This window comes from Struthio camelus, chromosome 1, assembly GCF_040807025.1.
Source record: "Struthio camelus isolate bStrCam1 chromosome 1, bStrCam1.hap1, whole genome shotgun sequence".
Classification (NCBI taxonomy): Eukaryota; Metazoa; Chordata; class Aves; order Struthioniformes; family Struthionidae; genus Struthio; species Struthio camelus.
Window position 1 is genome coordinate 42,170,669 of NC_090942.1, and position 26,613 is coordinate 42,197,281.

At 37.8% G+C, this 26,613-nt stretch overlaps 1 protein-coding gene across 1 annotated transcript in view; it reads left to right on the top strand.

The window, feature by feature from the left end:
- The window catches only part of TRHDE (thyrotropin releasing hormone degrading enzyme), a 225,609-nt gene that overhangs the window by 176,605 nt on the left and 22,391 nt on the right, over nucleotides 1-26,613 (top strand). The window contains exons 11-15 of the mRNA XM_068935803.1: nucleotides 2,081-2,214; nucleotides 2,313-2,368; nucleotides 19,460-19,607; nucleotides 21,726-21,823; nucleotides 22,325-22,432. Of these exons, the coding sequence (XP_068791904.1) occupies nucleotides 2,081-2,214; nucleotides 2,313-2,368; nucleotides 19,460-19,607; nucleotides 21,726-21,823; nucleotides 22,325-22,432 (544 nt within the window). The remainder of the gene's footprint in view (nucleotides 1-2,080; nucleotides 2,215-2,312; nucleotides 2,369-19,459; nucleotides 19,608-21,725; nucleotides 21,824-22,324; nucleotides 22,433-26,613) is intronic.

Sequence of the window (26,613 nt, forward strand, 5' to 3'; positions counted from 1 at the left end):
CAGAATTCAAGTCTTCCAGAAGTATGCTAGACACGAGCGAAAGGGTGATTCTGACTTCAGCTCTGGTGAATAAAGTATTTGAACAGAGTAATAATTTCAGCGGAGCAGTTGAGCTTGTTTAGGACTGAGCTATAGCTATAGCCCAACGTTTAACAGACCTTTGCGGAAGTAAGGACATTATGTCTTAAGACCTTTTTCCAGATAAGATTGTATCAAACGCAACTCAGGTGCTTGGACAGTAGGAACACTGGATAACAGGAGTCTGCAGGAAGGGCCACCAAGGTGATTCACAGGTAATAAATATTGAATTGTAGAGCCATCTTTGTCCAGGTTGGATTTAGCTACTTTATTACTTTTGAAAGACTAGATTAATCATACCCCATAGTTTGGCATTTTCTATTAATAATCTGGTACAGATCTTCATGCAGTTTGTTATCCCTACACATTCCAGTCTTAATTACCTATTTCTCTCCACCTAATAGTTTGCATGCCTTTCTCAAGGCCTGGAATCCCACAGAGTTGTGGGATTAATTCCCACAACCTAATTCTCTTTTTTCACGCTAGTACCATTTCTGCAGGATGTGTTTGCATAAAAAGGATCTCTCTACTTGACACTTTATCAGAGCAAACTAATATTTTAACTAAATACAGAGGTCAGTCTGTTATTGCTCAACAGCTTATGCAAAATAATTAAACTGAACTGGTGCAAGTGAGTTAGACAGACCCTCAAAGAACAGTAACAGAATTGAATTGAATAGACGACAGCTGAATTATTCTAGGCTTAGTATTTCTAAGAATTGAATTTTTAAGAGATGTTAATGATTTCTGAACTACCTAGCTGAGAAGAGGACTTTTTTTTTAATCCTGTAGCTTTTTCTAAATTCATTTGCATAACAGAACTCCATGAATTTAAAGACGTAATTATATGTTTTTAGGATTGGGGCCTTTTTATTTTTACACCTTAAAATCATGCTTATTAGTATGCTTGCTAGAGATAGTTAGTTGAGGGAGTAGCATAACTTTGATCTGTATTTCTAGTCATCTGTTATTTCCTCAGAAATTACTTTTTTGCAAGAAAGGCTGTAAACAATTAAATTTCTCTGTTTTTAGGTACTAGATGGTGTATATGAATTATGAAGACCATATTGTTAACTTTTTTTTTCATTATTACTTTCAGGCAATTCAAGCACACAGATCAATTTCCTGTTGGAATTATGTTTAAAACAAATTTTCCATATTGCTTTTTATTCTTAAAATGCATGAGAAGACTGTTCCTTTTTTCAAGTGTATAGAAACTAATTCTATTATAGTAGAAAAAAGGTAAAGGATTTTTCAAGAGACATTGAAGCCTGATCCTTCATTCTATGATGATTTTTTCCTGTAGTGAAAGAAGCTTGTGATGTGAGTTCAAGGTATTTTGTTGTGCAGATCCCTAGTCCTGCAAATGGTCATGCACTGACTGACTTCTAGCTTGAACAAATATCAGAATAAGTTTATAATTTCAGCCTCTAAGTGATTACTTAAAAAAAAGGAGAAAGCGGAAGAACATGTTAGCTGATATGAGATTAATTGGTCTAGCTCTAAAGGAGAGCCTCTCAGCGGTTAGTAGCTAGAAAGTCTATAACTGGAAATACTTTAACTTAAAATCTAGTAGCAAAAGCTTCATCAACTGCGTGTAAAAAGACTTAAGAAGCTTTTTTGAGTCAAGGTTTCAGTCTTCTCTCTGTAGCAGATTCACTGAAGTTATTAGAATTGTAGTTGTATAAAGCTATTTTCTCATGGCCAGAATCATAGTACCAAAGTTAAATGGGTACCTCTGCTATAATTACTATTAGCCAGAAAAAAAGACACCCTTGGAGTGCCGTGTGGGTAGATGGTCTCCATAGGAACATCAGCTAGTTCCTCTTTATATTAGAGCGGATTAAGAAAATTATTAATCAACCACAATATTTTTCTCAGTCTTTGAACTAAGTTTACTATCCTCCTGGCTATTTAAAGAAAGAAAGAAGTAACAAATATATTCTTTAGAATTTTTAAAATTGACATCAAGTCCCTTTCCCATATTGTTCTTTGTTTCCAGAACACCACAGAATTCCTGCTTTAGAAGAAGCAAGTTGGTTGCTGGGAAACATCAACCAGACTGGCTACTTTAGAGTTAATTATGATATTAGGAATTGGAAGCTATTAATTAATCAGCTAACAAGGAACCATGAGGTAAGCTCCTCTTCTCATCACTAAAATCTGCTTTGATAAGTGAACCTTCATTGTTTTATCATCGTAAATGGTTCCATTTTTCTGGTTGCCCCTCACAGGTTATTTCTGTCAGTAATCGAGCAGGCTTGATCGATGATGCATTCAATCTAGCCAGGTATGTTTTCCTGAAGATAATCTATCCTCATGAACTTTCCCCCAACAGTTCATGCAGTCATTAACTCAGTGGTTGAGTGTGTTTTGAAGTTAAATATATTTTAAGCACAGTTTAGTTCTTTTCTCTTTCTTTTTTCTTTTTGATATGGTGCATAAACATGGTCTGTAGCACATTCACTGCTCTTGATCAATAACTGCTTTAGAGTATTTCCGAATCTGGAGAGGTCTGATCAATTTTGAGGCAAGTTCAATTTAACATTTCGGAGATAAATGATCTCTTTCCTTCTCTAATGAAGAAGTTTTTTTTTTTCTTTTCTTTCTCCCTAACCTCCTCCCCATCCTCCCCCCCTTTTTTTCTCAGTGTCTCTTATGTAGTATTTGGAAGGCACCTTCAAGCTTCAGGATTTCTTTTTTTTGCCCAAACTTGTACTGTCACATCATTTTTCCATTATCTTCTTTCTCTTGTAATCCGCTAGGATAGACTCTTTGTGTGATGCTTTTCACGTAGAATGGAAAAATCAGTTCTGTTCAGCAGTTCTGGAACTGATACAGCATTTTATGTTTTACTATGATCATAGTTATATAATTAATATATATAGCACTGTTTAGGTAATCTCTTCTTTATGAATTGAGGCAATGAAACTTTTCCTATTTTGAAATCAGGACATCTAATACCTTGGTAGTCAAAGTGTAAAATGAGAAGAAAACAGTGGAACTTTTCAGACTTTGGGAATCCTTAAGAACGTTGTGTCAGTAAAACACTGTGATGTCAAAAGCTGTGTGAAAAGAGTTCCTGATATTACTGGCTGTTGTTTGCTAGCGTATTTATAGCCATATTTGAGCAGTAGCTTGCAAGAATTGGCAGTGCGGAGGTACATTTTGCTAGAAACGATCAGCAGAGATGTTTGAGATTCAGGCACAATGTCACACAGAAATTATGGCCAAGTGATGTTCCAGCATCACTGCAGTAAAAAATAGTTGTGTGCCCTACAACTTTGTTCCTGCTGCCAATACTAGTCTGAATATATGACATAAACTAGTGATTAGCCCTTACTTAACAGTCCAGCGGGATAGTGGGGAAGAAGATATGATATGGAGAGGAGGAAGAGGAGAAGTCTCCTTTTGCTTTTTGCACTGCTCTTCATTCTTGCCTTATGGCCTCTTCCTATTGACAGCAGTTCAGGATTGAATGTAGGTCATCACTTTAGACTTCAGTGGACCGTGATTTGTGCACTCCCTGGCCGGCAGAATATTGCATAGTATTCTGAAATATCTAGGCTATTAGATGAACTAATGAATGTTCAGTAACATAACAGCTTGTTCCATTTTATTTGTTGTGTGTGGCACCTCAAAGCTTCTTTATTAAATAAATTAAATAAAACTGAAGTAGTCTGCAGTTAGGCAGAATCAGTCTGTGGCTTTCTTCTTCTTTCATGAATTGAACACAATCAAATGTGCCTTGACTTCACTGAAAATCTAGGCACTGAAAAAAGCTGTTTCTTAAGCTGGTTCTTGTAAGTGGGTGTTTTTCTTCTGAGTCAGTACTGAGACACTGCTCTAAGATGTCTTGTTCATGAGATATAAAGGCAAGGACCAGACCGCTCCTAGTTAAAGGCCCAACCTGCATAGTATGGCTGAGTTTTAATTATTGCATTTTTTCTACCTAAAGACTACCCAGATATTACATGAGTAATGCGTTCTCCACTTGCTTTTTAAAGCTATTTTATAGTAATACTGGGTCCTGCTGCTTTTTCTGAGGTAACTATACCAGAGCAGTATGAATTCTTTCACAAGATTTCGTGTTGTAAAAACATGAATTCCTTTTGTTAATGCTGAGCTGCAGTGAACTGCTGCTGCATTTAATATGTGTGTGCCATGGAGAAAAGTAGTGAGCTAAATATTTGCAGTGTATACGCATGCGAATGTGTAGACATTGGTTATTCAGAAATACTCTTCTAACAAAGATCCATAGAGATCATCTCTCCTCTGAAGAAAGGCTGAGAGAGCTGGGCCTGTTCAGCCTGGAGAAGAGAAGACTGAGAGGCGATCTGATCAATGTGTACGAGTATCTGAAGGGAAGGTGTCAAGAGGATGAGACCAGTCTCTTCTCCGTGGTGCCCAGTGACAGGGCAAGAGGCAACGGGCACACACTGAAACACAGGCAGTTCCATGTGAACCTGAGGAGAAACTTCTTTCCTGTGAGGGTGCCTGAGCACTGGCACAGGTTGCCCAGAGAGGTAGTGGAGTCTCCTTCGCTGGAGATCTTCAAAACCCGTCTGGACGCGATCCTGGGAAACATGCTCTAGAGGTCCCTGCTTGAGCAGGGAGGTTGGACTAGATGATCTCCAGAGGTCCCTTCCAACCTTAACCATTCTGTGGAAAAAAAAATCATAGGTCTTGCAATTCTGTGAAAAAAAAAATCATAGGTCTTGCAATTCTGTGAAATCATAGATTCCTCTTTCTTTTAAATCTCTGCACAGCCTCCTATCAGTAGTATTAGCTTGAATATGTGCCTTATAAGCCAATATTGGTGTGACAAAATGGGTTGGAGGAGAGGTCTGCATATTTGGAAACAATAGATTTATGCTCGATGTTCAAAGAGGAATTATAAGACAGGTGGACCCGACTAAACTTGGCATGTTTCTTCAGTAGCCTGTACAGTTTGTTGATTTTTTTTACCTCAGTTATCTATGATCCTTCCTTTAAAAGTATCATTATGCTGATTTTTTTTTTTTAAATTCTAACTGGCCAGCTAACCATATGGCTCCTTTGTAAGAAGACTGTGATTCTTTGGTATTTTTTGTTTTTATTTCATCTCCGTCAGATACAGAAGGACAAGGAGCACACCTAATCCTTGCTCTATCCCCTTTATGCTGAGTAGGACTAGAGTGGCACTGCGAGACTGTTAAAAGAGGAGTTTTTGGGGGTCAGTCCTTGATGGCAGAGCACCTAAAATTCTGGGAGCATTAAAGCAAGTGTAAAAAGCCTGATTGGAAAGCGGAATAGAGTGATTAGCTGGTGCAAGTGGAAGTGTACACTAACGCAGCTGAAGAGCGCAGCTGTACCTACTATGCTGGGTGCTCCTATGTGACACAGCAATGTTCCTAAAACAAGCTCTGATGGCTATCAAAATCACACAGATGCTTTCAATTTCCTCAAAAAGTCCACGTTCGGAAAGCCACCACCAATCTAAAAACAGCTTAGCTTTCCTGTCTTGGCTGTAAGCCACAGTGCAGCATGTTGCTTCCCTTTCTGTTTGAGCAGTGCCAAAATTTGCATGTTACCTGACTTGTGGATGCTATATTGATTTAATCTCATGCCCGATGCAGTGTGTGTTTCTGCTTGCCCATATAATGTTATTTAATGTGGAGATTAAACATACACAGTTGTCTCTGACTGTGAAGTAAGAAAAGGTGAGCAACCTTGTTGACCAGGCATAGGGGTAGTTTAGACCTGACTTCTCAGAGGACTGGCTGTTTTTAAGGATAATTCTGTCCTCAGTTATGGTCCCAAGGTGCACTGATGCCGTGTTATCTTGTCATCTGCAACTATACACATTCACATTTTGAGAGATAGCAGAAAACTGGAATAAATCCTTTTTTTTTAATTGCTATCTATTATATCAATGATAAAATAGTACGTAAAAGCAAACATAACTTCTTAAATTCATGTCTGTCTTTTCTAAAAGATTTTCCAACATAAACAGTTCTTTATTTACTGTACTAAAGAGACCGTATTTCTTCAATGTCCGTTTCACAGCAGCGAGATTTGACTCAATTTTTCCAGCATCCTAATAAGAAATTTCTATATATTATTAGTACTACTTGATTTTATTTGTAGAACAAGTATAGGTCTTATCATTAGTATAATTCAATAACTAGATCTGGAGAAAGCTGGAAAAAATTATTCCTCTAATTTATTTTGGAGTGCTGGCAAGGGGCACTCCAAAACGGCACAAGGGGAATGTATGTATGTCATTCCTCCAAAATGTTCATTATCCTTTTACTGTCCAGCATAATGATTTCTCAAAAATGAACAACATCAATTGATAACTCCAAGGAGTATTTTAAGCTCTTTAACTTCCTAATATTTTGTCCATTTTATATATCGATATATTCCTTCTTTCTTCTTCATGCGTTTTGGTCCCATGAAATTAATTAAGCAGAGTTGAATTGACTAATAACAACAAAAGAAAGCTACAGCTTGCACACTTTGTGTCTGACTTCTCACAGACTTGTTTGTTTTTCAGCTACTTAAGCATAATTCTGTTCTCAGCTGTAATACTTGCATATGTCCTGAGGATGTAGAGCAATGTGGCCCTGGCAGTAACAGAGCTTACTGAAAAACATACCCAAAATTTTGCACAAGAATAGAACCTAGACGCTCTTTCTTTCCTTCTTCCTGAATATGCTTTATTTTGGGGGGATGTTCACTATGAAGTTTCAAAATAAATTGAAACCATGTGGGTTGTAGTAAAATTGATATATTGAAGGTAGACTGAGAAAAATGAGAAAAGACAAATAGAATTGTATGCCTTCTGTAAGCTTAAATTGAGCAGAAGGTAATTCAGATAGCTCTAATAAGTACTGTGACAGGAAATAAGCAGCGTCCTACTGTTTCTTGAGAGCGTGAATAGTGTTGTCAGCTTCCCCTGTCTTTCTGACTCTTTCCTCAGGATAGAGGGTCAGATACGTAATATGTGAGGTGGGATGCCCCTCATCTTATTTTAGATATGTCAAAGGTTGACCTGTATATCTGAGCTAGTCATCTTGTGGTCCATTCACAGTTAATGGAGAAAAATGTGCACCTGACCCCTCAAGGCTGCTTAATACAGGATAAATTACCCTCCTGATGCCAGGAGCCTTGTGTCACCCCTAGTTCTTCTTGTTGGTCTCTAATCTTCATAGTAACTTCTCTCATTAAACTGGTTGATTTAATCTAATATTAAATCAAAGAAATATTTCTAGTTCACATTCAGTGTTAATAGTATAGTGTTCAATCAGATGTGGCTGTCGATACCTATTTTATGCTCCTCTAAAATAGTTATTGTTCTTTCCTGTTCTGGAAGAATACATCTGTTTTGTCTCTTGAAACCTAGTATGTGTCTAATGTCCCTTTAATCTTGCCTGCCCCAGAGTCAGCCTACTGTGTTAAAGTGAAAGGTACTTAGTTTGCACCCCGATTGCTTGGGAAATCAGTTTTTGGTGCTGACAGACTGCCTCACTATCGACCACTATCCTGTCTTCTCTCCTGTCATTGAAGATGTTGTGGTGTAGTTCTCTGAGTACTCAGGTTTTATTGACAGTTCCCTTTTGGATCATAAGCCTACTGACAGGTTAGAGTATGTCGAGACTGCATTCATTGGTTACCTGCTAACGAAGGCCAAAGATAAAATTTAGGAGTAGTTTTTGCATATTTTTCAGCAGCATTTCTTCAACAGTTATTAGGATTTTTTCTTAACTTGATTCTGGGCCTTAGTACTGATATATGGCGTTGTTTCTTTTTAATCATGAGAAAGCATGAAGCATTGTTGTTAGATAATTGTTCTGCTCCAGGGATGCTTCTGTGTTCCGCAGAAATCTCTTTTGCCTCTTCCTGCCATTCAATTCTTTTAGCCTCCTTGGGACTTCAGAGAGTAGGTGAGAAAGTCTGCCTCTCGGTCATCTCCTTAATCAACCTAGAGCAGCAGAAAAAATAATCCGATGTGTGTATGAATGTGGGATAATACAAATGGTGACTAACTGTGACTCTGAGGAAGCGGAAGGAAGAATTTGCAGACCTGTTCTTACTAATAGCATAGGTAACAATCTGGTCATACTGGACCACTGTTCAGTGCCACTGTCCGTTTCCTTTTGCAGACTGGGGGGAGAGTAAGCTGTAATCTCTCTAGCGAATTTTTTTTTAGGCTAGCAGAGCCTGGCCCTGTACACTTCAACTAATATAGAAAACTCTGTCGGAAATGAGCAATCACAAAAAGCCATGCCTCCAGAACTGTCTGTGAACTAACCAATTTCTCTTCTTCATGTGGCCTTTTTGAAAGTTTCCCTCTCACAGAACTTCATTCACCTGGCCTTTGGTGTCTGGAAAACCATAACTTTAGGAAAAAAAAAAAGCCAGCAAACCAAAAGTAACGCTCCCTTTATTCCTTAAGTAATTTTCCAGTTGTGGAATATTGCCACTGAGGCAAAAACATCTGGCCACTCAGCTACCTGAGGCAGCACCATTCTCCTCATTTGTTATCAATCTATCTGACTTCTGGATACTGAGAAGCAAAGTGATTGCAGTGGTGATCATAACCCCATTTGAAGCTTTCACCAAACTGGTGCAAAAAGTAGCACAGTGTCACCAACACTAACACTGAAGCAACTACTGGACAGTGGAACTCCTGACTGTAGTAAGACTGCAACTAAGCTTCTGGTTTATACCCATCATGAGAAATGTAAATTGTTTTGAATGTAAAATTCAAAACTATTACTGATAAGTTGGAAGCATATTTATATTTCTTAAAGTATCTGGTGGAAATATGTGCATAACAAAATTAAGCTATGGTGCTGAAGTTGTCTTTACTGCATTTCTCCTGCAGAGATCAAGACTTCATTTATTCCAGCATTTGAAGTCTTCCAATATATTTAAGATAATTGGTTTCATATTATTCTTGACTGTTATTTAAAGTTCTGTTCAGCATAATGTCATGAAAAGTCAAGGCATTTGAGGGCCCATTTAAAATTCTAGGGATGGGAATTAAGAGGATAATAGGTGTCTGACAAAGGTAGAAGTTCTCATCTAGCCCAATTAATGAACTTCAGAATCTTTCCAGATTTCAACAGCCACATCCAGGGTTGTTGGTCTTGTTTTGCTTGAGTCATGCATGAACACAATCACACAATAACATGCATTTAACTGTGCAGTTTAACTCCAACCTTGATTATTACTCCTGATAACATTTGCTGATAGTTCAACACAAAGGCAAACAACAGATATGTTAACTAGATTCCTTAATTAGTGCCTCTGACTACCAGCTAAGGGAGTGACTATTAGATTGATCATTTCTATCAAGCTTGATTGATAGTGATATAGAGTTACTATTTTAGTAAAGGAAGCCTCATCTAAATTATTGCAGCAGATGCCATAGTAGCTCTCTTTCACTGTCATGCAGGTTTTGGTGGCTGTTCAACAGGTCAGCCAATTGATATTGCTTTCTACAAGAGCTGTTTGTTTTTCTTTGACATAAATACTCTCTCAATGGGTCATAGCAGTTGCATGTTTTTTGGGAAAATAAGAAGCCACACATATTTTAAGGTAGCCATCATTCATTCCATATGCTGCTTGTCAGTCCCTATGTTCTATGACACATGACAGCCTTGATACCTGCTTTGCTTGGAGTTATGCATTTCATTTGCATATGTTCATACAAGAAGAATCAAGGATTCTTGACAATAAGCACGCTAAAAGTCAGTTCTACTGTTGTAGTTACATGTCATTTGTATATCTTATCCTGTTACGTGGCTAAGGACGGTGAAGCACATTGTACAACACATTTCAGGGAAGCACTGTATGAGGAGAGCATCCTGGTCAATAGAAAAAGCATATAGATGTAGATCTGAGTTTTCTGCAGAGTGTTTAGTGCAGTGGATAGATCTTGATATAGTGTACATACATCCTCTGGAAGTGGGTGATATTGTTAATGCACACCCCCACAAAATAGGCCTATGTTTTAACTATTTCTAGGACTTCTGAGTTATTATAGCTGTGATTGTTTTATCCTATAAACTACATCAACTCTATTCTTAGCAAAAGGCCAGAATGAATTCTGTCAGGAAAACATGACTAATTTCAGGGGAGCAAAAGCATTACTGTTAGCTAATTGTTGTTAGCTATAGTTGGCCATTTATAGGCCAAGCTGGTCTTTGAAGTTGTCTTGGGATGGATGTATCCATGCTGCAGTGCAGCTGCCATGAATTGCTGTGTAGTGGCAGCGGAGGGGAACAGTCTGTGGAATTTACCTGAGGAACATTAATCAAAACAGATCCGAATTACCCATCAAGAGAACGCTTTCCTTGGTGTTTGAGGTTAAACGAGAGAAAGAGAGACAGCATGAGTGGAGCTTGCTGAAGGCTTGTTAGCAGCTTGGGGTGATGGAAGGGAGATGAGAGGTGCAAATATGACTTTGGGAATCTGTAGGTGCTAGGGCCAGCTGGGAGTCTTTGTCCATCCTCACAACATGCACCTTTCTGCAGAGGCCATATCCCTAGGATATACCTGTTCCCTGTGCCTTCCTGTGGTCTATAACCCCCCTTTGCTCCCCTACAGCTGCCAGTTCAGCCCTTTTCCCCACCTCGCTCACCTCTCCTCTCACAAGAAGCAGCTTAATTTCTCACTTTCCTTCTCCCAGAACCCCACTGCTTTTCTTTCTGAGCTGGGCCAGAGTGGAGAGCAGGAGACCCTGCTGCTTCCAGAGTCGAGGTAGGACAGCAACAGCTGCTATGGGAATGAGCAGCCCCCATGAGGCTGGAGATGCCACTCTGAACACCCCGTAATGGCCGGTGCCTCATGAGCATAAACAAGCTAGTCTGCCACCTTAGGCTGCTGATTGCTTTGCCTGCTGTTTCGAGCTGGCTGTATCTGAGGCTCCTCAGAAATGATCCCACCTTCTGGGCTTTTCCAATTGCTGTGTGCCAGGATTGGTGTCTGGAAGAGGTCTGATCTTTGTCAGCGTATGCTCTGCTTGCTTGGCAGAGGATGCTCTGCCAAGCTGCCAGGGTGAACTTCTGAACTGCAAGTGCAGATTTTACTTTACAGTTCTTTGGTCTTCATTTGGTGACTTTATAATGCAGTTTTTGAAAATGTATGTCAGGATATCTCTGTGGCTTATTGGGAATAGAATAAGAGAGTCCCTTGGCTTGATTAAATTTAAGATAAGACTTTTGAATCAACACTGTGTCAATTTGGCTTCTTCCTACTTGGCTTTTAGTATTCTAGAAGTGCATTTTCCTCTACCTAGAGATTAAACAATAAATGGGAAGGACTGTGTTACGCTTGAAGCACTGGGCAGGGACTAGAAAGACTTCAAATGCTGTTTCTGCTATAGACTTCCTAGGTCTATAGCTGATCCTATAGGATCTTGGTCAAGTCGCTTAACTTATTTGCGTCTCAGTTTTCTGTGTGTAAAATGGAGATAAGAGAAAAAGTGGGGGTTTATGAGAGTTTCAGAGAGTCTGCTATTATAAATATGCTTATAGAGAGTTGCCTTTACAGAAATAATATCCAGTTCTGTAGATATTTTGGCATATTAAATTTAAATGGAAATGCATATTTTCCAAGATCAAGCTTCTGTACTTTCTGTATGAAAGTTTCTAGTTTTTAAACACATATTTCACTCTGGCTGGTAGATATGCGAATTATGCACATTAGAATAGAAAGAAGAGGGAGAGATGAAAGTGTTGTGCATAATAACAAACTAATTCTTAATTTTTGATTTGCTTGAACATATTCTCACAGATATCATTGCCCATTGACAACTTAAGGGAAACAAGGGCTGTTCCATTCTACCTCTCCCAAAAAATCACCATGAAAGAAAATAAATAACACTTTTAATAACTGAGTCATCTGAAATTGACCTCTATTAGCTCCTGTAATGCCTTCAAGTTTCTTTAGTTAATTTAAATGTATGAATAACATACTTCTTGAAAAAAGGCTTTTGTGATAATGAAAAACATGACATTACCTAGCTTACTGCATAGTCTTAATTTTAAGCAGCAAGATGATTCCTTTTCATCTTGTACTCCTCTTTTTCAGTTCCTTTTTTCATGTGGAGAAGAAAAGGAAAGGAGAGATACTGAACTCCAGTTCAAGGAGATTATTTTGTTGTATTTTTTACAAATGTAGGATTTTAAAAGTTTTTTTAAAGGTATTCAACAAAGGTGATTAATGCAAACTAACATTAGCCTTTGCTTATGCGGCAACTCTAAATCTGTGCAAGATAATTTAAGCCACGTGATACTCTGATAATTGCATTGAATTTGAAGTATTCCATGTAGGATGCTTCAGATGCTCTTGTGTGGAGGTGAACATCACTTGAAGAGTCCTCAAATATTTTGCATGTAAGAAAACATAATAATAAGCATGCCTCACTTATAACTGTCGTACTCTCTGAATGCTTTGATGTTGGAGAGATTGAATATAAATTAAATTTTTGCAGTTGAAGTTGGCTTACAAGCCAAATGGTACTGTTATATTTATCAAAGAGCAGATGTGCATTCCTGTACTCAGATCACATGGAAGTCCACAGCTGGTATAAATGATAATATCTCCATTAAGTCACTTTGGTTACCTTAGAAAATCAGGGTCCTTATTTGCACTTAAGTCAGCCCAACACTGGGAGTGGAAGATAAGGTAGGCCATTCTTTGATACTCGAGATCACAGGGCTTTTTTTTTTGCAGGCTGCCCATTAGTGTTCTATGAGAAAGCATTCCCTTTCCAGCTTCCATTCCTCAATATGGATGCCAGGCATCTTAAGTTTTTAATCTTTGACTTTGCAGGCTTGCAGGAGTTGAAGCTGGTGACTGTGACTAAAGGAGTTTATATTCCTATTGCATGGGTCACCTTGCTCAAAGTGTTTTTCCTTGTCGGGGTTCAACATACCTATTTCTACCCAGCTGCCACAGAACTGCTGTTGGAGCACAGCGAGAAAACTTTCCCTGAATATGTCGGTAGGGGCACCAGTCTTTGGCGCTTCGGAAGAAATATATAGGGTTAGAAAAAGGCAAATGCAATTAAACATAAATGTACACTGGCACCAAGTTTCTCTGTAATTTATTCTAATCCACACTATTGACTTCAAAGCTAAAAGAGTGAGACAATAACTAAGAATCCTAACTTATTTTAAACAATCCAATTATGGATTATTGGGCATAGCCTAATGTTTCATATATTGCATATGTGCAGAAACAGAACTGAAATTAATCTGGGTTGCACATCTATGTTTTAAAGAGATGGGATTTTTCTTTTCAAAATTATCCAAACAAAAAACTAGTCACACTTTGCACATTTCACATGAAACAGATGACAGCGGATGAGTTTTAAACTAGTGGCAAGTAAGTCACCTCATTTCTATTGTTTCAACAGTGTTGACCAGTTTAGTGCCAGCTTTGGTTTTCTGATTTTGATTTAAATACGTGACTTAAAATGACTTTGTTGGGTGGTGAGTCTAAGGGATTTATGGTGCACTTGTATGTGGGACTCTCATCACTGTACGGCAACCCTGTTGTTTTTGTGACAGTCTGTTTGACTGGTTCTGGATTTATGATAGAAATAATTCAGAACAGAGTAATAATTTTCCCTTGGCAATTACACTACCATTTGGTACTTTGTCCCTAAGGGGAAGATGAATGTACTGGGATGTGTCCATAAGTTCAGTGGCTCAGGGTAGAGAACAAATCAAGGTCAGAACGCAGCTGAATACACACTAATGTTTCATAGTAGAATCTAGATCTCCTGCTTTTATATGACTCATTAAAAGCGCATGTAAATTAAAGATTAATTTTGACCACTATGAGGTTCTTAGTGGAAATTCTTTGTGAAGGGTATTTCATTATGGTGTTCAGTACTTTCTCTTCTTCATTCATTTCAAGCAATGAACAATGGCCACCCTAGTAATTTCTTCTGTGTAAGCAGGGTTATGGCTTGTTGAGGAGTTGGTGCTCATGATATTAAACATGTCATAAGCCACTTAGATACATTACCTCTGCTCTTGTAAAAATGGCGTATCACCTTTTCACCGCGGTTAACAGCAGCCTCTTCAGGCGTGAAAAGCCTGCTGGTTCAGGATGTTTGCTTCTAGATAATTTGTCTAATAACTACGTCATATCTCTGTGCTAATCGGTATTCCTGTTCTCCACTTCAGCCCTGCAGGCAATTGTGACGCTCAGCAACATGGATGATTGATAAGAACTTCATGTTGTGCTGTGCACATACTGAAGTTCTCCTTGCATGTAGCAGTGGCTACGGAATGATTAACATGCTGATAAACCGATATATAAGGAGAATTATATAAAAATGATAAAACAACCAATGGACTCAAATGTGATGCTGCTGGTTAAATTTTGCTTTTACAGTTATATTTTTCTGATGACTAAGTATGGGGATGGCTAGCTTAGAAGGGATTTACAGAAGCTCTCTTCTAAGTTTGGACTCCTTTCTATGTGATCAGTGATGCCAAACAAAAACCTGTAATCCAGAATACAATAAAGAGGGAGCCCTGCTTTTTTATCATTTGTACTGAAGCTATATAAATAATGTTTCATTTTAGGACATGCACATGGATCTGCCAACAATATTCTTTAAATATTTATGAGTGAAAGACAAAAATTAGAATATTCTCGTTGTCATGCCTCTGAAAAGAGGAGCCCTGAAATTTTAGGGTCTCCATCACTGGAGGACTATAGAAACAAATTAGACAAATTTCTATCAGGAATGACACTGGGATGAATCTATCTTGGGATGGGGACTAGATGAGTTCTTAATGTCCCTTCAAGCCTTTTCATTCTAGACTCCTTGTGAGTCTAAGTTTTGTGAAATTTAACCTGTACTTGAGAAATGCTTAACCTGAATATTAGTTTGCATACAGCCACTATTGTTGGTTAGACTGTTTTGCATGCTGCATAGTTGCCTTAACTATCTTGGATTCCTCTGCAGAATTTTTTTTGGCTGTAGATATATAATGCTAATATCCTCAAGTGGCTGCTACAGACATGTCTGCAGAAACAGTGTGACTGTTTCAGACCAGTTGTCAGAGTGGACATCACAGTGTTTCTGCTGTGTTTATGTTTGTTAGCTGCTTTTAGTATAGCCCAGAATCACTTGTTCCCTGAGTGACAGACACTGTTTCAATTTTCCTCTGGGATGACTAAGCCAGTAAAAGCCCATTTGGACTTTGGCAGGCATGATCTGATGGTACTTTTGCTGGACTTTAAGGATACCAATATGATTGATGGCTAAAAAGACACAAGAAAAATAAGGATTTCTGTCACTGACATTGTTGGAAAGGACAGGGATAAATCAAGCTGGAAATATAAAGTATATACAGAACTTTAATATTACATTCTGTAGTACCTATAATACCTTGGAATACTATTATCAGAAAATTATATGACAAGGAAATTATTTTACACTTTTTCCGTTGATGGAAAAGTTGCCACTGCTACTTTTATTATTATTGTAATGATAATTGTTAAATATTTCTATTTAACATTTCTACAGCTCTGTGTTGGTCCATGAGAATTTACAGAGATATTAAGAACAGACCCATTCCAAATTCCTTGTTCTGCCTTCCTTCCTTATCTTGGATATTATCCTGCTCCATAAATGGAACAAGTGGTTTCAATTAGAAGTTCTTGAGCAGCCTGGTGGTGTATGCTTGCCACAGGTCCAGTGAAACTCATGAATCTTTGACCTACTTTGCTGCATGCAAAAATTTTTCTTTTGTTGACCAGATCCTAGTTTTTGCAGGGTGGTGAAAGGGAACCTTATGAGCTCTTTGGGACCCCTTGCCTAGTGGGTGAGTTTGTCACTGTTCAAGTGACCCAGTATATCTTGCTGTATTCAGTATTTTATGGGAGGGGGGATTCTTGAAATCACTCTTAGCACTATAATGAAAAACATGGTAGGATGCTAAAACATAAAGCTTACGAAATTAGCTACTAGTGAAGATACCGAGCTCTGGAGCATAGCACACCACATAGCCACTCTGATTTGGCCGGTTGCTGTGTTCTGCTGAGTTGCTTGCCGTGGTAGTCCTGATTGATAACTCCCAGGACAATTCACATAGCTCCTAGACCTTTGTTCCAGGTTTTAGATGTGCCCTCTCCTTAGAACTTCTTATCCATATGTGATTTTTATGGTTTATGGATTTTAGGGTATAGAGTGAGACCTTCTTATATCCTGTTTTCCCAACTATGAAAGCCAAAAATTAGTAGCCTTAATATTTGGCCTGACTATTAACAACTCTTTCCTTCTTTTGTGAATAAAAATATTCCTCAGACTTTTTGAACTGTCCTATACATTTAATATTTTATAATATATACTTTATATGCTACATTTTACACAAAAAGTAAAACAATGAATGTATTTATCCCTAGCTCTTGATGGAGGCTATTTAATGGCAAACAGTTTGGGAGATGATAGTGTGTTTGGAAAGAGAGGCCCATAAACAGGAATTAGTGACTGAGGGTGAACAAATAGGACTGTAATAGCTTTCTGTAGGCATCCATACAATAAAATTTTATAGAACATAAAGAACATTGTCAGCTGAAAGCTCCGGAAGGACTTCTGTTTTCTCCAGGGAAATACTCCTCTCTTAGGTGCCTCCGTAAGCAGATTTGAGATATGTCTCTGCTCATTTTCACTCAGAGATACAGCCTCGTAGCTATACTTAAAGTACACTTGCCCGACATATGCTGATACAGAGTCTGACACTGATCATAGCAGCAGTAGCCACTTTCCTTCAAAATCATGGTCTGAGGTGATGAATGTGTTGGCACTTATGTAATTATGTGATCCACAAGGACTTACCCTCACTCCAAACTTGGCGTTTTGATTACGTGTATCTGAGGAGCTGATTTTGATGATGGTGTGCCTAACTTCTTCAAGGATCAGGCCCATAAAGGGAGGAAGTTCAGGAGGAAACAGGAAAAACTTAATCTTTGCTATATTATGTTTATGTGAGAAGGAATATACCTGTGAGGAAACATGAGGAAAAGCGGGCAATGAGGGGAAACGTAGGAAGAATTAGAGGGACTGATAAATTTGGACGTTACCAGCAGTGAGGTGATGTAACAGCTTCCATTGTGAAGAGGATGAGGAGCATCAACATAGAATCACAATTTTGAAACAGATTAGGAAGGGAGAAAGCTCATGAATAAGTAAAATCTCTTTGCATTCACTTCTTATGATTATTTCTAGAGAAGTTAGGCTTAAAAAGAAATAATCTGTTTTGCAGTGATGGTTTCTTTTGTACTTGGCATAGAGAGACTTTTAATTTCAGGAGCATGATCTTAAATGTTCATTAGTGCAGCTATAATAACCATTCATCTGTTTATTCCTTAAGCAGCACGTTTCCTAGAGCTGTTCCTCTTGTTCCTTGTGCCACGCTTTCTTATGTCAATCAAATTAATCAGTAACAATAATCACGAACCCCATTAGGAACCAATTACGCATATGCAACTTCAGGCAAGTTTAGCTCTTTGCTAACATTATCTCCAGGATGTTTAACTCTGCAGCTTATCCAGTGTGCTTCTGGTTCTGCATCTTCAGAAAGCGTTAAGACCTAGAACATACTTTTGTGATATTCTGCTGCTTCTGGAGTAAGAAAGGCCTATAGAAATGAAGTAATTTCTAGTTACCTTTTTTTGTCTATTTTAAGATGCATCACACTCTCTCCTGTACCCTACTCTAGGAGCCCCATTCAGATTCCACATCCGTTCAGTTCCTGAGTGACTCAGTGAACTGCTCAGTCCCCAAGCGCTCTTGTTTTTCTTACTTGAACATGTGCTGTGACAAGAGCCGAGAGCAGAATCTTGCTGACAAAATATGGACAAAGGATGCATGAAGCAAACTGGAGAGTGGGTCATGATAAGGACATGTGATAGATCTTTCTGAAGATGGATGCATGAACTCACTTCTTTCTGGAGAATGTTAAGGAAAGAGGGTGGAATTCTTCCAAAGGGGGAATGTGAAGCCCAGTGACTTGCATGGATGTAGTGCTGCTTGCAAGAAAACTGGTTTCGGACTGTACCGAAAGGAGCAGTCTATTCCAAAGAGTTTAGCAGGGTAGTTCTTCATTTATGCTGTTACAACTGAGATGACGATTTACCTCTAAGTATATGTATTGGTTCATTTCCGTAATAATCTGTATATTTTTCTTTGTTTACTGTATGTATGCATCTTTTCCCTGGATAGTGATGGAAATTAAAGGGAACATTTACATTCAGTGAGGAGAAAAAGTGGTCTAGGAGGATATATCAAACTGGCCTGTGTTGAATTGATGCTTGTGGAATCCAACTTCCTAACTTAAAGTATATTATGGAAACAAAATCATTATCTCCTCTGCAGGCAGGTACAGAGCTCCCATGGGAGTTAAACATATGCATCAGGAGAAGAATAGGCCTGTGTGTTGTTAGAAAGTTTGCACCACCCACAGGGTGTTTCTGTGGTCTGGATAGTTAAGAAGTAATGCTGTTCTGAAAAAGAAAATGAGTACAAATCCTAAAGCTTGATGTTTCCAGTACTGAATTTTAAAAAACATCTTTCAAATGCTTGAGCCTGTATTGTACTGTGCTTGTTATGCTGTTCATTTAAACAGCCTTCTTGAAACCTTGCAAGACTATTTCCCTTGCAGGGGGATATCCTTTCTGTCAGTGAAAGAATGGGGCAAAATTTTAACTGATTGATTTTTTTAAACCCTTGAAAAAAATAGAACTTATATAGAAAGTACTGAAACTTCCTTAACCAAAGTGTTGCATACTATTTCAGTTTAATAAAATAACTCATTCCAAAATGGCTTACAATGGACACAAGACAAGGCAGCTCTGGAGGAGAAGGGAAGGGGTTAGGAGAACAATGAAACTAAAGGATGGTTCTTCACAATTAATTTTTCCCCATTACCCATGACTAGTAGAAATGTTCTGTGAAGCAAAATGCCTGGGGTTGTTGATTGCAACTGCTTTCTATCATCTTACACGTGAACAAAAGGACACTTCCCTTTTGCTTGTTATATGAAGTCAGTTAGTTCATTGTTCATGTATGTAATAGCCACTGGAATCCATAAAAAATAGGGATACGTTGTTTAATTTTCTTTCATGTGTATTCACACCTTCCTTCATCCCAGTATGTATGTGCCTGTTGCATGTTTGTGCCTGTTGCAAGAGACTGTGTGTTACAGATTTTTATAAGGTAGACTTTTATGTCATTACAGTATGATGATTCTATCAGGCATTCTGCCTTCTAATTTAATTTGGAAAAAAAAAGAAGTCGTTTTTGCATCATCATGTATCTTCTGCAAACTCTAATTAACATTAACAACTTCTTTTTGTGCAGAGCTGGTTATTTGCCTCAGAATATTCCTTTGGAAATCATCAGATACCTTTCTGAGGAGAAGGATTTTCTGCCTTGGCATGCTGCCAGTCGAGCTCTTTATCCTTTAGATAAATTACTGGACCGCACAGAAAACTACAACATCTTCAATGTAAAGATATATATATATATATACTCTCTCTCTTTCTCTTTCTTTCTCTCTTTTTTTTTTCTTTCTTTCATTGACAAGAGATGAACTATCTCAGTTAGATACTGTAACTGACCTAAGGATACTAGCTTTCTTTCTAATTTTTCTTTATTTAAACATAGCAATTGTCAAGCTTTGGTTCATTTGCATTTGAATACTGATAACTGTTGTTTGAGGCATATATAATTAGTAGAAGGAAAGGTAATTATTCCTCCTATAAAATATTATGACAAATAAATTATTTCACTTAGCAGAAAGTAATCTATTTCCACATTTTCTCTTTTGAGGAATCCAATTCCTGTATTTAGACTGAGGCCCCAAATCTGCAAGGACATCAAATGCAGGCACAACAGGATGCATGCAACTGAATTAAAGATTTAGTTATTATTTCCATCCAAAAAAACATGGTGAATTTAACACAGTTACCTTAATTAACAAGGATTAGATCAACATTGAATCAAAAGCCCATTCATAATTGGGTCTGAAGGGACAGCAGCAGCAGCTAGCAGGAGATAATTAAGATAGGTAGACATAGCAAACATTTTAATATTTTACTTGAAATAAAAAAAAATCCTACCTAGGTTGGAGTATGTTCTGATGAAAGACAGCATTTGATTGCAGCCAGTGACAATTACACGCTCTTGGATTTTTTACTCATAGTGAATTTTATGTAGTTACACATATTGAATGGCCAACATACTGCATATAATTTCATACAGCCATTGAAATGAAGGTACTCTCCAAAGCCTGCAATGCCTAAAGTTTTTTTTTTTCTTAAAAATATATTTGTGTGTGTGCGTCTGTACACAGAAACACATCCACAAAGCAGGAATCTAGACTGGATGTATGTGTGTTTATATGTATATATATGTATGTATGTGTGTATGTATATATATATAATATAGATATATATACACAGAGCTACCTGCTAGCATAGAAAATTATTGTGTAGTAGATATGTTGCAGATTAATATAGACATTTTGAAATTCTTTCTTTATGCACTTACAGTTAGGTGTACATGCAAACCAGACAGCCATAATATACAATGACATCATTGAAATAATTTGCATTTTTAGTCTGTCATTAACTACACAGAATAATTCTTATGAATCTGGCATTGCTATTTCACTTTTAAACATGGCTGTGTGAAGAAAATGCAATTTTAATAAATAAAAACAGTAAAATTCATGGCTGGGTTGTGTTTCATCACTATTGATGAGAGCTTTGAAAGCAGAGGTGATAGTGGAGGAAATAAAAAGTCTTTTTAACACGGAATACCATATCTGCTAGAGATAGCTGCGCTATGAATCTCCTTTTGTGCTAGCATCGTATACGTGCCCATGTATCCATAAGAATGAAATAGATGTTCTTCTATGCAGTTATTTATATTTCAGTTCTCTTTTTCAAATTTGTGAATTTTGCTGGCAGATTATACTGAAAACAGTGACAGTTGTTTTCTTCACAACTGGCAGAGTATTTAAATATGTTTACTCTGTAAAAAGTAAAAGTAAGCTAAAACACATTTTGTGCTGGTTTTGTTATTTAAGCATACCAAGAACCTAAACTTGAAATATAGTGTTACTACATATCCAGATCTCATTTGCAGCCCACATTGTTCAGTATTCTGAAATCAATTGACTGTACTTATGTAACATTTTTGCCATGGCTATGGATATTAAAATAATATTCTTTTAACAGTGAACATGCACAGTATGGTTAAGATTGGCCATAGAGCAGACATTAACCTGTTGACACTTTAGCAAGTTTTCAGCCATGCATAGTGAGTTCAAAATAGCATGTAAAAACCTCTGTTTAAATTGAAGGAATTATAGCAATAAATTGGCTAACACAAGGCATCAAATCAAGTAGCTGTTCTACAGATTACTTCTCACTGTGGAGATTAAGGAGGATTGTGTACGGGCACGTTATTGTACTAATTGTGAATCAAAACCTTTGGAAAATGGGACATTATTTCAGGGGAAGAAAAGAAGCAAAAACTCAGTAGTCAATACTATTTTAACTCGGAGTCAAAAATCAAAAATTAATATTAACACTGAATATATTTTTCTTTTCCCCCTCAGGAGTATATTTTAAGACAAGTTGCATCAATGTATCTGAAGCTTGGATGGCCAACGAATCATTTAAACAAATCGCTTGTTCAAGCATCCTACCAACATGAGTACTGTTATATTTCTTCCTTTTTTTTTTTTTTTTGGCACGATATAGTTATAATAAAACGCTCTCCTAAAATTTGGTGTAATCTTCAGCATATTATACTGTTCTGGCTCTATCATCCTTTCATTTTTCCTTACCGGGTGAGAGGGAGGGCAACAAGATGCTGTGAAACAAATTCCTCTTTCGTGAGTTTTACCAACAAGAAATGATTTGTTAAGCCTTAATTTACTGTTTGACTGCACTGGATATTTAAGAACTTGGATGCGTAACCACAGAAGTCAGGAAGAGTGCATAAGTGTAAAGGAGGGCTGTTTTTGCGCTATGACTTGTTTTTAGATGTTGCAGCTGCTCTAGGCACATAGACACTGAAATCTGTATAGCTAGATTATCTGTGATATATGTTACCTAACCGTCAGCTGCTCCCATTATCTTCTAAGAAATGCCTTTTGTAAACATTCAGACACCTTTATTAATGCAGCCTTATTGCTCTCTTTAATTTGGGCAGAGAATTGCGTCGTGAAGTCATCATGCTGGCCTGCAGCTTTGGTAACAAGCACTGTCACCAGCAGGCTGCAACATTAATCTCTGACTGGATTTCTAGCAATAGAAACCGGTAAGTGAAACAGAGATATACGTTTCCCTTTTCTCCAGTTCAGAGGTAGTACAGCTGGAGCGCTCTCCTCTCTTCGCCCCTTACAGTGTCCGGTTTTGCAGAATGGCAAAGGTCACCAGCTGCTCTTTAAAAATGGCTGTGGGGCTTCAGAATGAATTATTTGAGTTTGTCTGTATGAGTGGGTGGAAGGGAAGCTCATGTAGCCCCTGCCCACTCCCGATACATTGCAGGCAAATAATTACATGCTACAGGGAACAAAGATGGGTTTTAGGGAGAGGTGTAAAAGAAGAAAGGGAAAAAGGAAGAATACCGCGTTGGTGGACAAATGCAGAACCTGCGCCTGGGCAAGACAGCAGACGGTGCTAAATGGTAGAAGAAATAACAGATGAGAGACAGAAGGATTGAGAAGTAAGAAAGGAGACAAAATAATGTAGTTGAGGGAAATATTATGTTGTACTTGAAGGTGAAGACTTGGAAGTAAAACATGATTCAGGAAGACACAGAAAAGCTAACCTTGGGTTTCAGAGAAGGGGATAGCTGATGTGTTGACAACTGGGGGCACTGCAGTGGTTTGACAGCAGATATGTAAGTTAGGTTGTCCAGACACAGGGTTATTCAGCTGAGGCAAGGGAACAAAGCCTATGGAGAGTGTATGAAGCTTAACTTCTAAATGCAAGTAACTAAGAAATGTTAAATTATCAAATATGTAAGTACTTAAGTATGTAGTGATCTATAGACAATAAGTAGAGACTATAGGTTAAGGCCACAGCCTCTTGAGAAGAATGGTGTGCTTTCTGATCATCGGGGAAGGCAGCATAGAAGTATTTGCATAAAACATTATCTGATATTTTAGTTTAAAGGAAAATATTTGACTTTCATATAACAAAAAAAAGAGGACAAGATTCAAGTTCTTAGACCTGACCCTTTATTAGGTCTGTAAGAGTGTCAGATCTATATAGATGTTCAGGCACGCAGGATTTTTCGAAGATACGTCAGCCAATCAGGTGTTTATTTGCAATTAAAATGTAGGTCTGTCTGACTTCACAAACTTTGAAAATCCCTTAAAGGCATACCCACTTACTAAGTACCTGTCTTTCAAAACCAGCCATGAGATGATATTGGAAATTACACTTCTCTGTGACTTTGAAACTTAAAAAAAAAAAAAATCCTGAAACTACGACTATATACCTTTAAATGAGAAAGCAGTGGGGGGGGGGGGGGGAAGGGACCTTTTCTGTGTAAGATGTTACCAGATATATTTACTATGGAATATATACCCCATGGTTTTATATGAATTGTTATCAGTGGCAAAAATCACTATATAACTATCCAAAGAGGAAATTACGGAGAAAGAGCTGTTGGAAACAATCAGCAAAAGTAATTAACTTAGATATTCATTTGCCAAATTAGTTAATCAAACCTAGCACCGTCTATTAACATGCACAGCGGTAGATTATTCAATGTTAAAAAGCTGTCACTCTGCAAAGCTTTCTCCTGTCCTTTGTCTTCATCCCTTCCAACAGTATTGAAGGAAGCAGCATCTGGGGGAAAAAAAAGCTTATTGCTTTACTAACAATAGCAAGAGAGGGAAGGAATAAATTTAAGGAGCCATCTGAAGATTCATCTTAGCCTTTCTGTGGGGCCATTCTTGGGAGCATGAGATTGTGGCTGCCAGAGTCTGATGAGTATTATGATAAAGGCATCACAGCAGGGCAAAGGAAGAGAATAGCTGTGAAGTTAAAGCAGTGCATTTCTCCAGAGGAACTGCACAGTTTTGAAAAATAACCACAACAAATAGTGTAATTACAGAGTTCAGATTGACAGTCAGCTAATAAATAAGGGTACAACTTCCAAAGAAGACAGAGCTGTAGTTTTATTTATTTTGTAAGATTATAGGATTAGTTCTGTTCCCCACCTCAGAAATTACCTTTTGTTGTTCTCAGAGCAGTCTCATATATTGAATGTAACTAAAATAGTAGCAGACTGATTTAATATTTCCTTATATTGAAAAGACATTGCAAAGGCTACTAGTAATAGCAGGGAGATGTTCTAGCAGCTTGGTAGACGTAAAATCAGCCTATGTTTCACAGTAACAGCAGTTGTAGAGTCCATCAATGTTTGCTCATTTATGAAGGTTCAGATTGCTGCTAAATCAAAGGTACCCCCTATCACCTTCAGTCAGTTTAAATCAACTCAGACTGAAACCTGAAAGTAAATCTGGGTTTGTTTTCCTTCCTTTTTCACCAAGAAAATGATGATGATTCTATAATAAGAATTTAATTAACATGATGTTTGAGTCATACCTCTCCCTCATTTAGCACTTCAGAGACAATAGCTAACTCAAGTGTAAAGGGTAAGCAGATTAGTGCAAGATACATGCAGAGAGCACATCCAACAGGTGCCACTGTGCACTCTTTATGATCAATAAGAGGGTTTTTTCTCAGTTTGGTGCCCTTAACAGCTGTTTGTGAATTTGCTGCAAACTAACGCCACAGAATCTGCAGGAATCCCTCAATTCTCATGTCTTCACAAAGAAGAGGAAACTCATGCTGTTGGTCATTTTCCAATGCCTGGTAAGAAAAAGCAGTCAGAGGTGCAGATAATGTATATATCCATGCCTGTTCCACTCCTGGTCAACAATGAGTCAAGGTGTAGCTGCTGAAAACTACCATTAAAAGTTCTCGTAGATGCTTTTCCATCTTATGAAACAGACCAAAGGTGTTGCTTGGGGTGTCCAAGAAAGCCCAGTGTTGGTGAGGTTGTATAGCCAGAGAACGAAGAGAGAGTTCCACAGAACTCAGAAATAATCAAAGGAAAAGGAGTATCTCTACCTATGTGGTGCTGTTTCTTCAGGAAATATCTGAGATCTGCAATGTTTGTGGATGGTCTTCCTAGTGGGAATTAGGTGGTACTGTTTCTGCTGAGAAAATTCAGAGGAATTTTGTGCAAAAAGGAAGCCTGGGCTATCTTCAAGCTCATGATATTTTTGCATACAGGCATAATTTGAGTTGGACTATGAGAGTAAAAATAAAGGCAAACTTGCAACTTTCCCACCCTTCTTCCCCCCAAAAACCTATTCTGGTGGTTCATGCAATGAGCTAATTCTCAAGTAGTGCATTTTGGAAGGACAACAAATTCTTTAAAGCAGTAGACACCAAAATGAGACTTGGGATTTGGGCTTGTGCCCCGGGATCCAAATCAATGCAAAATTAGAATTTTAATAAACTAATACCACATAAATGCACAGGAAGTAAATCACGTAAAGGAGGCTGTTGATTCCCTGGCAATTAATGCAGTCAAAATTAGAATGAAGTGGATTAGAAATCAGTGCAAAATTAGAAATCAGTGCAAAATTAGAAATTAGTGCAGAATGACCAAGTAATAATGTTGTAGAAATGCTAAAACTCTTAACTTTTTAACCATATTTTTAGTAAGTCTATGGATCCATAGAAGTTCTTTTGAAATATTTCTGCATTTTACTTCTAGCATATAATTGAGGATGAAGTCTTAGGTAACAAACAAATATAGTAACATCTAAAACTCTATTTTACCAGCATATGCCTACAGTTGCTGTGGTTCCCAGTAATTATATTTAGTGTGATAGGTCCAGAAATTAATTACCATCTACTCTTCACTCCAGGGGATTGAAATAATCACAGTAATCAGTTACTGTTTGTACTTTGTAATTACGTGTTCTTTACCGTGCAAATAATTTGCCACTGCTCACCAAGCAACATAGTGGTCATTCATAGCACAAAGTCAGAGATCCTCTTTGTGTTTCCAGCAGTATTTGAAAAACCCCATTAGATTTTCAGCTGTAGCACTGTAGATTTTCTTATGGAATTACACAGGTCTGCAACATTATCCTTCATGCAGTAAAGTGGAAGTTTTTTATCCTTCCTTTTGTTCTTCTATTCTATTTGAAGGCTTGAATCTCTGAGCAACTTAGATGTTGCAACGCCTCATTTTTAGACACCTGGTTCACAGAGCATAATCAAATGCCTGGAGTTAGGCTTCCTATGAGGAAATCTGGGAATCTGTGAAGGAGGTTGACAAGAGCCAGCAAGCTGAGTGGAGGGCTTCTTAACCCTCCACTCAGCAATCTTAAGAGTTAGGGGTCTTTTCAAAAGATGCCTTTCAAAAGTGTCACTAAAGCAGAAAAAGGCTTGCTCCTTTTCTTT